Source organism: Crinia signifera, chromosome 5 (assembly GCF_055691185.1).
Source record: "Crinia signifera chromosome 5, ASM5569118v1, whole genome shotgun sequence".
Lineage (NCBI taxonomy): Eukaryota > Metazoa > Chordata > Amphibia > Anura > Myobatrachidae > Crinia > Crinia signifera.
The window spans coordinates 226048543-226064166 of NC_139221.1; the positions used below are offsets into that span (position 1 = coordinate 226048543).

The 15624-nt window shown below is 42.7% G+C and overlaps 1 protein-coding gene across 2 annotated transcripts; it reads left to right on the top strand.

Annotated features, from left to right (window-relative positions):
• Nucleotides 1-211: 211 nt before the first annotated feature.
• UBA5 (ubiquitin like modifier activating enzyme 5) lies at nt 212-15275 on the top strand. 2 transcript variants are annotated; one of them, XM_083188583.1, is made up of 12 exons: nt 212-648; nt 2723-2768; nt 3289-3378; nt 3619-3728; nt 5898-5984; nt 6097-6181; nt 6879-6983; nt 8183-8310; nt 8779-8914; nt 9388-9466; nt 13433-13539; nt 15051-15275. In XM_083188583.1, exons 1-12 carry the CDS (start codon nt 506-508, stop codon nt 15126-15128), a joined length of 1194 nt encoding a protein of 397 aa, XP_083044709.1. In that variant the 5' UTR covers nt 212-505; the 3' UTR covers nt 15129-15275. The 2 variants fall into 2 exon arrangements, with proteins under 2 accessions (XP_083044709.1, XP_083044710.1); XM_083188584.1 differs by lacking the exon at nt 212-648 and having other exon boundaries at nt 2720-2768; nt 3289-3373.
• The last annotated feature ends 349 nt before the right edge of the window (nt 15276-15624 follow it).

Genomic DNA, 15624 nt, shown 5'->3' on the forward strand with positions numbered 1-15624 from the left:
ATTTTGGAAGTGGGCAAATGCCATTTTTATGTAATAGGTATAACTTCTATTAATACGGTTTGATCTGAATACAAAACGAAGAAAAAAATGATTGTGTGTGTGACACCGGGGATTATAAGCAGTGTGTGTGGTGTGCGTAGCTGACTGAGAGTTTGCATGTCCTGTAACGTGCTTGGTGACATTGATGACAACGTGACAGGCCAACTACTGCAGCACTACTGAAAGTCGTAGCATGCCGAAGTGCGTTTGTATTCCATTCCATGCATGTTGTGTGATGACAGGATGAGGGAAGAAGCATGGAGCAGGGCGCGGCCCCGCCTCTTCCTGGCTGCAGACGTGTCTCTAGCAGCACAGCAGCTGTCACACCTGGTACCGGCAGCATCACCGTGCCCCTGTCCTGCGCCTATACACCGGCCAGAAGCACTCTGCCTCTCCCCTCCATAAAACACACAGCCCAGGGTTCTACCGAGCAGGGCTTCCAGCATCCCCGGTCCCCTGCCCTGTGATGGCCTCTGCCGCGCTGCTAGACGAGCTGCGGGCTCGGATCCGGGAGCTGGAGGATGAGCTGGGGAAGGTGAGGAGACAGGACGCCCACAGGGAAAAGATTGAGAAGATGAGCGCAGAGGTGGTGGACTCTAACCCATACAGGTACTGCTCACTCTGGATGGTGCTGATTGCTGCTGACATGGGGATGCTTTATGTACCACCAGGCATGGTACGGTCATGATGTCAGCATTCTTAGCAGTGACCACATTAACATTCATCATGTCATCACTGATGAGATGTCAACAAATATTCCCTGCTTACATGGTCCTGGACTCCAGAAGTGTCTTTTGGGTTTGGCTGACAAAAATCATGTCTGTTCTTGTAGCGGTACCATTGGCGATCATTGCTGATCCTTTCCCCCTGGTGCCTAACCCTCTTGTCCATGCGGGTTTTAGTACGTCATGTGGCTGTGGACCACACTCACTCACTCTAACTTCCATTACTGTCCTTCTAGACATGGTCAACTATCTTTAGGCATCTAACTAGACGGGTTCGACGCTAAACATCATAGATCCGTCAACCGGATACTGCATGGGAATGCAGTCGCAGCATATCATCATGTCAACAGCTGCAATTAAATCAACATGTTCAATGTTGGCACATGATGTACTAAAACCCACATGAACCAGAGGGTTAGGCATCAGGGGGAAGGATCAGCAATGGTACTGCTACAAGAACAGACCATATACACTGTCATCCAAACCCTAAATGGTACTTGTTTCCTAGTACGGCGCCCCCGATTTCCATCGAAGTGCATCGCATGCAATATAGCGGGATGTGATGTAATTTTTAATTGTACAAGCACCCTGATGGGTGCTTACAATGTTAAATGCACCCCATTGTCAACGCCACCCCACTATCAACGCCAATCCGAAGCGTGGCGGTACGCGTCCTCTGACCTTTTCATAACCCCACTATTCACGTCGGCGTGGAGTTGATTTTAGATAGTGTGGCGAGCGGACGCAGATTACTTTACATGTATTCCGCGGGGCTCGCTGCGCTCGCCACGATTCGGGCTCGGTTCGCTCGCCACACTATCTAAAGTCAACTACACACCTACGTGGATAGTGGGGGTATGAAAAAGGTCGGTGGACATGTATCGCTGCGCTCCCCACACTTCGGGTTGGCGTTGATAGTGGGGGTGGCGTTGACAATGGGGGTGTATTTAACATTGTAAGCACCCATCAGGGTGCTTGTACAATTAAAAATCGCATCGCATGCCATTTGCTGGCATGCGATGCTATGCAATATTTAATTGTACATTCTGGGTCATTTACCCGAATATCGCATCGCATATGGTATGAGATGTGCGCCGTGCTAGGACACAAGTACCCCCAAAAGATACCTCTGGAGCTCAGGACCACGTAAGTCACTGCAATATCTTTTTGCAGTGACTTCAGTGATGACATGATGAATGTTGATGTGGTCAATGCTAAGAATGCTGACATTATGATCATGTCAACAAACTATAACAACCACTTACCAGTTAGGTTATTTGGAAAACGTGGACCATTACTAGATCTTGAGGACTGGTTTGGCCAGCCCTGATTTAGGGCATAAAACAATTGGCAAGGGCTTTGCTACAATTAACAACCCAAAGGCAAAAAGCATGAGCACCAATCAATCCTTTTTCTATAAGAAAATAAATCACTACTTTGATGCGTTTTTCCTCAACAACCTGGCCACTTGGCAATATTCTGCTGCCTTATTGCACATACACACCATATCAAATGAACCTGAACTATCAAAATTCAGAGTTGCTGTCACAAATTAATTGCTTAGCTGATTTAAAAATATAGCTATATTGATAGCAAAACTGTCACCTATTTATATCTACTGTACAGAACAAACAAACCTAAAAGCAAATCATGAAAGAAATAAAATGGCCCATGCAGCACTAATTGTAGCCCTGCGATTATGTATTTTAATATGTGCCATTCAACTTAAAATGTTGCCATTGGCTTTAAGCTTGGTATGGTTTAATAATTCCTGAGAAAGCACATGTGGAATAGAATGCTACATACACCCATTACTCATAAAACAGAGCAATTACTCATTAAACATGTGACTATGGTTAATATTTTCCATGCTTGGAAAGATCAGATCCGTGTTATAGTATTCATGTATGCAAAATAATTATACATTTGATTGCAATATGTTTTCCTTTACATTGCAGTCGCTTAATGGCTTTAAAACGAATGGGAATCGTTAAGGATTATGAGGTATGATTCAAAATAAAAACAATGCGTGAATATTCTGCAATATACATTTATATATTTTGTTATTGCCAGGTATAAAGGGGACCAAAAGATGGGCAATCATTCTTTAGATTTTAGTTTATTATTGTTGTAATTATTTATCCTTTTCTTAATATATTTGCTTTAGTGTTCATTCTAGCACCCACTATCTTTGAAAACCCATGCAGTTCCTCTTCCCTGCCTGGGGTTTCGCTGTCTGCTGTAGTGCTTCTACCAGTGTGGTCTGTATATCAGCACTGATATGCAAACCAGGCCTGTGCTAGAAACACCACAGCAGACAGCGACACCCCAGGCAGGGAAGAGGAACTGCATGGATTTTCAAAGATAGCGAGTGCTAGAATGAACACTATGCTTTCTATAAAAGCAGAGGGATTTGTGGGGTGACCATCATCAGCATAGATATCCTGACTGTAATACTTTGTATCGTCTGACAACCGCCAAAACACAGAGCAGCTTATTTTCTTATTGTTTATGTTCTACCTAGAAAATCCGCACATTTACCGTGGCTGTAGTGGGTGTCGGTGGAGTGGGCAGTGTCACTGCGGAAATGCTCACAAGATGTGGCATTGGTAAGGTAATACATTTTTTATACCGTTTTAAATACACACCTTTCTATTTGTAAGCAATTCATTGATACAAATAGACATCTAGTTTTAGCATTGATACATTTTGTAGTCTGTATTATTTAAAACAAATTTGTCAGTTATCACCACAGATAATTTATAAACTTCTACTGCAATTTATGTTTTTGCTCTTGTGAGTGAAAACCAGGTGTAATTACTGCATGAGCCTGAAATGTAAATTCTTCTTTCAGCTGCTGCTGTTTGATTATGACAAGGTAGAACTGGCAAATATGAACCGGCTCTTCTTCCAGCCACATCAGGCTGGTCTTAGCAAAGTTGAGGCTGCAGAGCACACATTGAGGTAAGTTAATCTACACTGCACTAACATTCATTATTTAGCTTTCACAGAAGACTACACACGTAGCGATTCCCAGTAATTTTCTGAGTAAATCTCATTAGATCACTTAGAAAATGCCCCTACTGTACACATTCCGTGTGTAGGGGCACAGTGGTAGTGAGTGATGTGTGGCCCCTCGTGCCGCTATCTCCCTGGTGATTAATTTCCAGCATGCTGGATAAATCTATAATCCTCAGGACCAGTGTTCTCATGGAGAACACTGGCCCTGACAGATAGCTCATCACTCAGAACGCTCATCTTCCCATGTGTACACCCTTTAACCTTTTGAGTGGTATGTCTAGAAATTTTTAGGGCTCAGCTGCGCTGCTGCAGCGAGCTATCCTGGAAAATTTTCAGGCATACTACCAATATGCAGGTGTGCGCCAGTGGTGCCTGCAACTGTGCACCACTGGCGCATCACCTCTCGGGGCAACCCCCAGTGGCTGCTTCCCCTCCTGTCACTCCTCCCCCTACACACCGGCGATCATATGCGGGGAATTCCCCTTTCGCTGCCTCCTCCGCCATTCACTGCATTGCGCTTCGGGCTGCCGTGGATAGTGGGGGTGTTTCAGGAACACATTCACACCTGCCATCTCAACAATAGATACTCAGACGCAGGAACGTATCATTAATGGTATCATTCATCTGAGACGCTCCTGCATGTCAAACAGATGGAGCGCCTCTCTGCCGGCACCAGCATGATCTCCTCTCCGACAAAGAGAGGGGATCATGCTGGCGCGGCCGGTGTGTGAGAGGCGCTCACTAGGCTTCAAAGGGACGCCGGGGACAGAGATGCTGTTCCCGGCAACAGCACGCTAGTTACTTGTGTAGTTTCACGGCGCCAGCCTACGCTGATAACGCAGCTTACACTGCCGCCGTGAAACTACACAAGTAAGGCAGCCGTTGGGCTACTCTGATAACGTAGCTTAGCCTGCCACAAGCAGCTGTTGGGCTACGCTATTAGAGTAGCTTCAAACGTAGCGTAAGCTGGCACCATGCGTAGCTTAAAATTCTCACACCTGCAAGCCTAAATACACTTGTTTCACTTATAAAGTGCCCCAATATATGTGTCCCATGCCTAGTTTCCACCATTTTGCACTTTTACCCAAAAAAAGTCAGTATTGGTCAATTCAAAATACTTAATGTCTGTGCCTAATTAGTCAGTCATGGAGGCTGCCCCAGGGGTCCTGACCATAATTCTGACAGTTTTAACTGAAAATAGGGACTTTTCCCAACTTTTCAATGACTCAGGATGTGGTGAAAAGAATTTACGGCAAAGCAATGAAGGATTATCGTTAGTAATTTTTTGTGGACAATTTAATATTAGTCACAATAAAGCCTTTTTTTTTGGAGATAATCGTATTCTCCCCAAGTTTGAAGGTGTGTTTCCTGGGGTATGGATCGTTAGGTTGACCCAAGAAAGGTCGATGGGCTTAGGTTGACCGGCGAATGTAGGTTGAGACTTTTTTTTTTTTGTAGGCGTCTAGATCTAGACGTCTAGCTCTGGACACAAGTGTACGGCAGCCACTCACTACGCTCAGCACACTATTCTATTATCCCTCCATGCCCTAGTTCTGGAACCACAGTGGGGGGAAAAAAGTAAAAAAACCTGTGTCAACCTTCTGCATTGTCGACCTTCCGACGGTCGACCGAAGAACCTGGTCAACCTTCAGTCCCTGTTGACCTTCTGCCTGTCGACCTTCCGGTGTCAACCTTTCTTGGGCCGACCGAACGACTGCATCCTGTTTCCTATGTGTTTGTTAACCACACACATTCCTGGTGTGTCCAATGGTGTACACACAGGGGAATACATTCCATCGTGCTTTTACAATGCATACATCAGACAGGTTCAGAAGTTTCTTTCCAATCTATAAAATTCAATTGCACATTTGTATACATTTGTTGGGGCTAATTGCAGCGAATAGTAGTGCTAGGAATAAACTGACTTTTCATTTCTAAAACTGGGATTTGGGTATAAAATATGACACATATGGGTTTATATTTATTTTATTGGTGGTGCAGGCAAAGCAATGTGTAACGGATACACACACATATTTGTGACGTGCAGTGCACTGTTCCCCAGGACAGGCTACGATGAGCACTTTATGACTTGCAGCTTTCACTATATTATAGGAATATAAATCCTGATGTCCAGTTTGAAGTTCATAACTACAACATAACAACTATAGACAACTTCCAACATTTCATGGACAGAATAAGGTAAAGCTGCATTATATACAGTACATCTTTAAGTTTTCATTGCTCTTGTGTATACTAAACTGCACTATTCTTCTTATTCACAAATTAAGGATAACTTTCCTGTTTATTTTAGCAAAGGTGGTTTAAAAGAAGGGGAACCCGTAGACCTTATACTTAGCTGTGTCGACAACTTTGAAGCCCGCATGGCAATTAACACTGTAAGTGATATAACATATGGTTGTAATTATTTAAAAATGTGTTTGCAGAAACGATATATTCACATCTTGTGATAGAAATGCCTCCACATCGGCTAATACTCCACCTATTTTACACCAGTTAGTTATAATCTCAGCGTATTTGTTTACCCAGTTTGTTTCCAATTGGAAAGCGGAATATGCTGCGTATATATATATATATATATATATATATATATATATTTTGTAAGTAAATAATAAATACATGTGCACCTGTCCTGTAGCAGGTGCAGAACATATACCGTACCTCCTTACATGCTCATATGTACATATTTACTGTCCTGCATGAGCCATATTTGTATGAAGTCTGGCTATCTGAGAGCACATCTTCCCAATCATTTTCCTTTCATTTAATTTTCCATATGTAAAGTTTGATTCATGCATTCAGATTCTTGGCATGCGCAATGTGAATCCCTGTAGGATACACTATGCACTCCCTCTGCTACTTGGTTTCAGGAAAGGGTTTGCCACTAATAAGTAATCTCCACGTGCAGCTTATGGTCAAATTGCTTTTAGAAATGGCTGTGCTTCTATTATTAAAAATGTACTACTGTTCTTGATTTTTTTTTTTTTTTTTTTAACACAAAAACACGTGTTCTAAAATTATTTTTACAACCTCAGATGTCTCAAAGTGAATTTTTTTTTTATATATTATGTAAAGGCTTGCAATGAGCTTGGACAAGTGTGGATGGAATCTGGAGTCAGCGAGAATGCGGTGTCAGGACACATTCAGCTTATTAAACCTGGTGAAACAGCCTGCTTTGCGGTATTTACAATGCATTAAATGTTCATTTGTACTATGACCTGGAACAATGTAGATGGCTACTGTAATGGCCAGGAGGTTCATGTTACATATATGTTTGTCACAACTTCCTTATATACACACTTCAGGCTTGTTACCTTCTTAGCTTGCGTAGTAAAGTCACACTCTTTTTAGATAAAATGGAGCCACATTATTCTCAACTGTCTTTTATTATACGAGCAATACAACTAATGCAGCCCCACACGCACCGATTTTAGAACGCGTTTTGTACTTTTAAAGTACAAAACGCAAGGTGCGTACAATTATCAGGGTGTATTCGTGCGGCGTGTGCGACGCGATGCTGTGCTATGCGCGTTCCGGGGGCCGATTTTAGATGTCCAAAAAAGTATGTGCAGCAGGTACTTTTTGGACATTATCGCATAGCATCGGGCTCAGCATTATACAGGCATACGAGCCGATGCTATACGATGGGTTTTTTTTGGGGGGGGGGGGGAAATAATTACATACAAATTGTTATCAACAACTTTATTGCAGGTTTAAAACATGTGAACTCGAACAAATAAAGGTCAGAAAAAGCCAGTGAAAAAGTGTGCTTAAATCGCACATCATCGCATCGCAGACAGCAAAATAACCATCACATCGGGTCATGCTTAATTCTGGCAGAAAAATTGTAAAGAACCATTGTACAGCCAAAAACGCATAGCACTGAAATCGGTGCGTGTGTGGGCACCATAAGACAGGGCAGGCTGCTGATGTCCTGTGATGACAGCCGCCCCCCCCCCCCCCCCCCCCCCCTTGGCATTGGCCCCTCCGTGCACCCATGGGAATGTCCAGCGTTTCTATGGTCCAGCAGCGAACGGCCCAACAAGTGTGTAACTCACCAAAGCCGTTCATTCCCGGGGGTCTGCGCTTGCGCAGACCCCTAAACATTGGAACAGGGCTGAATTTGCCCCATTCCGAGTGATGTAGCATTATGCCCTTAAATGTGGAATTGTGCCACTTTTGGAAAGCTTTGGCACTTCCCCACAACTGTCTAGCACCCAGTATCTCCAATGAAAATAGAGGCTAACGATTGGCATCTTCAGAGGTGGAGGGTTTTATACAGTTTTTTCCTTCCATCAGCTGGGGATTTATAAAGAAACTATTAGTCCTTGTAAAGGTATATATTGATTTTTATATCTAGTACATTTCTCTCCCCCCAGTGTGCACCTCCGCTAGTGGTTGCAGCAAACATTGATGAAAAGACCTTGAAACGAGAAGGTGTCTGTGCGGCAAGTCTCCCTACAACAATGGGGGTTGTGGCTGGAATACTTGTACAGAATGTCCTAAAGTAAGTTCTTATTGTAAAAAATGTTCTAGACCTTAATGCTCAAAATTAAAATTGTATAGAAGACCCCTACGCTTCGACACCCCTCTCCTCCCCCCCCCCCCCCCCCCCCCCCCCCCCCCCCACCCATTCCCCACTTCCTTTGCAATACAGAGACCTGAGTTCTGAGAGAGAAGGTGTTTTTTTTTTTTACGTTACATTTTTCTGTTTGGCACATATTACTATATGTGAATCATACAAATAATCTTGTAGGTCAGCTTAAAAATTACAGAAATGATCAAATATTACAGAATGTAACTTTCACAATACATTAAATTCATGAGGGTTAAATGTCCCTAATGAGCAGTTCAACAGGGAAATTGGTATGGGGAGGGGGTTAATGGAAGAGGAGATGTAGAAATCCACAGTAGCATTTGAAATAATTAGGTCTTGTAATAGTTGGGTCTCACTGACCTGTTCTTTGTAATGTAGGTATCTCTTAAATTTCGGCACAGTGAGTTTCTATCTGGGATACAATGCCATGCAGGATTTTTTCCCTACCATGGCCATGAAACCAAACCCAGACTGTGATGACAAGTACTGCATCCATCGGCAGGAAGAATACAAGGTAAGAGGATTGTAAAACAAACACCATTGGTTAATCTGACAAAAACTGTTCCTATGCTTGGCAATTTATTACGTATTGGCATGACTAGTGCTTCTTTGTACGGCTTTTGTAATATGGAGGCACCGTAGAATTAATGGATGATTAATAAAACAGGATTTTTCCTAAAACACTCATGAATCTTACAATTTAAGATAGTTGAAGTTCCAGGAAAATGTGTGTTAAGCGAGGGAGGCGCATTCAGTTTGGATGGGTCCAAATAAACATGATCCAGTTATAAAGCCTGTCTATCATATTTTATCATGCACATAATGATCCTGTTTTTCACTGGTTACTATTCACATTTCAGGGATCTTGTCTGATTTGGGGAATCAACTGCTGCCAATTATACAAAGTGTTTAATTTACCCTATCAAATCAGAAATACATCATGGATAGCGCACATAGAACACTGACTGTCTTTCATTATCTATCTAGTTAAAAGAAGCAGCAAAACCGGTGCCAGAAGCTGTAGTGGAAGAAGTGTTGCCGGTTGTACATGAGGATAATAATTGGGGTAAGAACAAAAGCTATATTTACATTTATTAAACTGAAGCGCAAAATAGCATTTAAGTGGTGTATTTGTGTGTGAGATAAGGTGAGTCATTGTTTTCAGTTAGAGGGTAGGATTCACTAACATCCACAGCCCTTTTCTGCTGCACGTCGCTGGCTATCGCATAGATAATAATCACATATGCACTATTATTATTGCTAAAGACAGCTCTTGCGTTATGAGCTGCCCTTTGCGATGCAGCCGCCAATGTTTGAGCGGGTCCCTGGCGGCTCATCCCTCCTACCAAGCTTTTGCTGCTGCAGGGCCAGGGACTCACTTTACCCGGAAGTGGAGGTACAGGTCTAGAGAGGAGGAGGTCACTGGTCCGGGCAGCACACAGCAGGAGGCTTACACAGCCCTCGACTCCCCCCGCCCCCCCCCCCCCCCCCCCCGCCCCGTCATGGTAACTCGGCGATTGGGCTTTAGTGCATTCCAAAAATCAATCTTGGGTCACGGCTGTTGAGCTGGCCCGACAGCCATGACCCTGTCCCGTTCTTGGTCTGCTTGGCCGAGAATTTACAGTTGGGATTCAATGTCCCGTCTGCAGCGGGGTGAGAAGAGGGCGTGGCTGTGAGCTGCAGCCGGGAAGATAGGAGCTGCAGCCTGGAGCGCATCACTTCCTGGCCGTTCTTGGCAGAAGAAGCCCGACTGCTTGTGAAGTCGGGCTCATTCTGCCGAGATGCTCTGTTCAATGCTGTCTGGGAAGACAGCATTGAATAGGGCCCATCGGCAGATGGTTGCAGGAGATTGAATACCCCCTTAGTCTGCCCCATCTTGTTTAGTTGTTATTGTGCAGTACATAGCACTTTCATTTGTTTAGGATATTACAAACTTCGATATTAAACATCTGAAGTAGTGTTGCCTTATAAAGAACAGCATAGTCAATGAGCAATGACCCCAAACAAGATATTTGCCAAATTGTGCTGATCTGTTTTATCAAACACCTGCCCACTCCCTCATTGTATACTCTTAATTTTCTTAAGAATGTAATCTCTAGCAAGCAGGGCCCTCTCTCCTCATGTATTGTTACGTTTTTATGTGTCTTGCAGGTTGTAATTCAGTATCCATTTGTTTCTTGCATGTACTGTATTTGTCTATACAATTCACTGTGTACCCATGTTCATTTATGTTACTTTCCTATGAACTGTAACTATTGTGGCGCCATATTTTAAAAGAAAATGTAAGGCCTCTTCTGCCCTGATTTTGTCATCTTTCTACGGTGTATTTGTCATCTTTCTACGGTGTATTTATATAACACAACACTCCTTGTTGAAGCTTCCATTCCTATGTATCATCGCTAAATTTATTCTAGCTGTGCCATGATAGCAGTATGCCAGACAGCATTATACCAGCAGTGCCAGTAATTACTCCAATGTTGTCTCTGCACCACACAATGGGCATAATTCAGACATTTAGCAATTCTGTACTGCAGGTGGGACAAATGTAACAGGTGCAGAGAGAATGACATTTGGGTGAGTGATTTTGTTTCTGTGCAGGGTAAATACCGGCTGCTTTATTCTCGCTCTGTAAATTAGATTTCAGTTTGAACACACCTCACCCAAATCTAACGCTCTCTGCACATTACATCTGTCCCAACGCAGTGCAGCATGGTTTTGTCCATCTGCAAAATTCGTAGCCTTGCTAACAGGTGTGAGGCCCATTGGCAAGTAAAATTACCTATTGTGGGCCTTATTCAGAGTTGCACAATATATTCAGCTTTGATTCAGAATTGGCCACATGAATGTAACAGCAATGTCCTATACACCCACTTGTGACAGTAGTTGTTACCACTATGGGTGTGCATTTGCATAGGTTCCATGTATAATTGTGCAGAGCACGGCATTTGCTTCCTCTGAATATCCCACTGCACACTTATCCCATGTGTCAATGCCCAATTGCAGCCCAGTTACACCTATGTAGCCGCAAGTGAAAATGGTACTCAATGTTGCCTCAGACAAATGCACAATGTGAAAACTGCACATGCGTCTGTCTTGCAAGTGAGGTGAGGGGTCAACATCCCCTTGGAGAGTAGTGTATGTTATTTTATTGTATCAAAGGTTTGATGCAACGGATGTCTAGTAAAATGGATGACATTGTTGGGGAATAGTTTGGGCCAGTCCTCACAGAAAGAAACATAAATACCTTATGCCATACAGTATAAGCAACATGGATTATTTGTGCGCATTACTACTAATAGGCCAACATGTGTAATGTATCTGCAGTGTTAAAAGCTGTCAGTCCCATTCCCCAAAATCCTATACCCCTTACAAATGTTGCCTCTATTGTTATCCACCACGGATGAAATACATATTAACAAGACATTTAGGGAATTCATATGGCAAAACAAACGACCAAGGATAAGTCTAATAAAACTACAGCAACCCGTAAATAACGGGGGCACAAATCTCCCAAACTTTCGCATTTACAATCAAGCATGCATACTTCGATATATCAGGGACTGGATACACGAAACCTCCAACCACACAGATACGGCCATAGACCAATCTTTTTCACCTAATTTGCACTTGATATCATTCTTACATTGCCATAAACAGGAGATACCACACCTGATAGCTCAAAACCCCCTCTTGCTAACACCTTGGAAGGTCTGGCACCTCACGAGAAACAAATATAACCTGAATAGTCACCACTCCTTATTTTTACCATTAGCAGCAAATCCTGAATTTCAAAATGGTCAGGCATCACAACCTTTCCAGTCATGGAAAAGCAATGGGATTATGCACGTTAAGGCCCTAGTAAACGAAGCAGCATCAGCTCCCCTGAAGGTTCATGATATAGCAGAAAAATACACACTCCCTCGATCACAGGCTCTGGCCATGTACCAAGCTCACCATTATGCGAGCTCAATTCTTAAATATCTTTCACCTACCGACAAGACTAACGCCTTAGACACGCTCTTATTTAGGCCAACCTCAGGCAGAAGAGCCATTTCAACTTATTACCAACTACAACACACCCCTATCGCCTTAGACACTGTACGAACAGGTATGTCCACATGGACACAAATCTTTCCCCAATACTCAATAAAACATTTATTGCGATCGTTTCAGTATTCCTGGAAGACATTGCCCTCTTCCATGTATAGGGAAATGACCTACAACATATACCACAATGGTTATCTCTCCCCACATAGACGTTGCGCCATGGGCATCGCTGAGACTGACACGTGCCCGAAGTGTGGCAGCTCGGGGGCAACATTTAAACATTGCATGTGGGAGTGTCCTCTCATACTTCGCTTTTGGAAACAGGTTCAGGGATTCTCAGTAACCTATTTATTAAATAGCCTTCCTTTGACAGCGGAGTGGGCTTTATTGGGAGCATTTCCTCCCAATACACCGATATTACCAGACAGTAAAAAGATGATGTTTATCATCTCAGCCGTTGCCCGCAAATGTATTTTACATCAGTGGATCCATGCGGACCCTCCATCCATCCAATTATTTAGAGCTAAACTCTTTAATATCTTTCATATGGAGTGGATAGAGACATCCCTCCAGAAAGAAGAACAAACAGAGAATTTCTTTCAAATATGGGAGGGTTTTATTGATTCCCTATCAGACGATCTTAAAATACAGATCAATGGTACGAAACCAGAAACCTCTTGGGGGATGCTCCCATAGATCTTCCAGCAGACCAATGATGGATTCTGGGACTAGGGAGGCCTGTGGACCGTGTTCATCCACGCTACTATCGTCTATGTACTTAGTATGGAAAGAACAGAAATAACAATATATGTAAATGTAACCTAATTTGATATCACTTATCTATGTTGTAACAAATACGATTATATTTTACTGACTGTAATATTATGACGCTCAATCCTAAATAAAAATAATTAAAAAAAAAAAAAAAGCTGTCAGTCCTGCATATTCTGTTCTCTACCTTTCTGAAAGTATATAAATTTCCTAGGTATCGAGCTGGTGTCTGAGGTTTCAGAAGAAGAACTGAAAGAAGCTTCCGGACCTATCCCTGAGCTGCCAGAGGGAATCACTGTGGCATATACAATTCCGATAACGGTATGACAATGGGTCTTTCCTATCATTATGCAGGGAATGTTTCTGATATCCACGTTTTTTTTTCTTTATAAAATGCTCAGGGCGTGGTGCCCTGCTAAAATGACCTAGATGAATAATGTTGATGCTAGACTTTACATGACCACATCAGCAATCTGAATTGGGGTTAATATAAATGACACATTGAGGGGGGTACAATTGTTTTATTACCTGCGGATGGTGCCAAACTGAACTTCAGCTTGCATTCTCTGGGAGTGACCAGCAAAAAGTGAGCACTGAAATGGGACTTTTTGCATTGCACCAGTTGGTTTTGTAGGGTTTAGCTGCTGTACTCGGCTAAACCCAGCCAAAAAAAGTATTATATGTGCGGTACAAAGTTACATTTGAATTCCCCCTATTGTTTATGGTTGCATGACTGCAGTATTTAGGCACGCAGCATGCATGTAAATTAAATGTAGTCAAGCAATAATAACCAGTTTGGTAAAGACAACCATATTTGCAGGGTATTAACGAAGGGGTGTGTGACCAGTACTGCGGTGCAAGGCCAAAAGTTGTTAGCAGGTTCATCTTAACTGCACCCACCTTTTCTACCTTGTAGGGTGCCTGGAGAGGCCTGGGTGCCCAGTCTCTGCATGTTTACAAATAAACCTCTGTTTATGTGCCAGCTCTTTGGGTGCTTACCACAAGATTAGTGCCTATGTACAACATTCTGTTAAATCTGAGGCATTGATGCAAATAGGATGCATGATAAATGTGGCATGCATATATTCTGTGACCGACCATGGCTGTATCCAAATATGAAATGCTACTGTATGTTAAGTTTTTTTCCAGTAAAACACTGCAATGTCGCATTTTTTATGCAGATACAGCTGCAGTCCCACAGAATATAGGAATGCTGCATATCCTTTTAATTAGCATATGCTGCTTGTGCTCTCCATTTGTGAATAAGTCACACACAAAGATGTTTGGTGCTACAGTCACACGTGTTGTGTAATCTGACTTGTCTGCACAAACACATCTGTATACAAGCAGTCTTATAGGACACGTACACAGACCCAAGATATATTCTTGTGCATGCACACATGTATGTAACATGCCAGCACGTAACATAACTTCCCTCATGTGTAATGTAAGAGAGTATCTGGTTAGTTTTGTTAGTGACTCATTGGGGTAAATTTACTAAGATAGGAGGTTTATTGAAGATGGGATGTTTCCCATAGCAACCAACCAGATTCTACTTTATATTAATTTAGCACCATCTAGAAGATAATAGACCATCACATTGGTTGCTATGGGCAACATCTCATCTTCACTAGAACTACCATTGAGGTTAAACTTGAATTTCATCAGTGATTGCTATACTTATTGGGCTACCCGCATGATGGGAATGGCACTGTTGAAAGTGAATGGTTTTTATGGTATGCAGTAACTGGATGTGGTGTTATTTATAGTAGCTTGATCCAGACATCTCTTTATTTACTATACCTAGTAACCACTTCTGATTGTGCCCACAGAAGCCTACATCCGGAGTCACAGTGGAAGACTCAGAACAGAGTCTGGAGGAGCTCATGGCGCAGATGAAGAACCTGTAACTCATCTCAGTTGGCTGTTGATTGCACAGGTCACAGAGAAAATGTTTCACACATTCATATTGTTCTGGCAGCCAACTACAGTAGTTATGCCAGTGGCAGATTGTACTTATTCTCTACTAATAAATTGTTGATCTATATTTAAATATACATTCAGAATGTCTTGCTTTCCTCTGCATTGATAAAATGTGTTCATGCAATTGAATTAATCCGTATGGTTTTGTTTTTTTATTTTGGAAGACTACTAGAGGAAGTGCTGGTATCACATTATACTGCTATGTTAACATCAGTACAATGCAATAAAAGGCCTCCTACTGTACATTAAGGGGGGGAATTAGAACCCTGCCGCTATTTCCGACAGGGGAAATAGCAGCAGGTGCCTATTCAATGCTGTCTTTCCCGACAGCATTGAAGAGCAGAACGGACCCGACTTTGAAAGCTGTAGGGCCTGCTTTGCCGAAAACTGCCGTGAATTGTCAAGATCACGGCCGTATCTCGA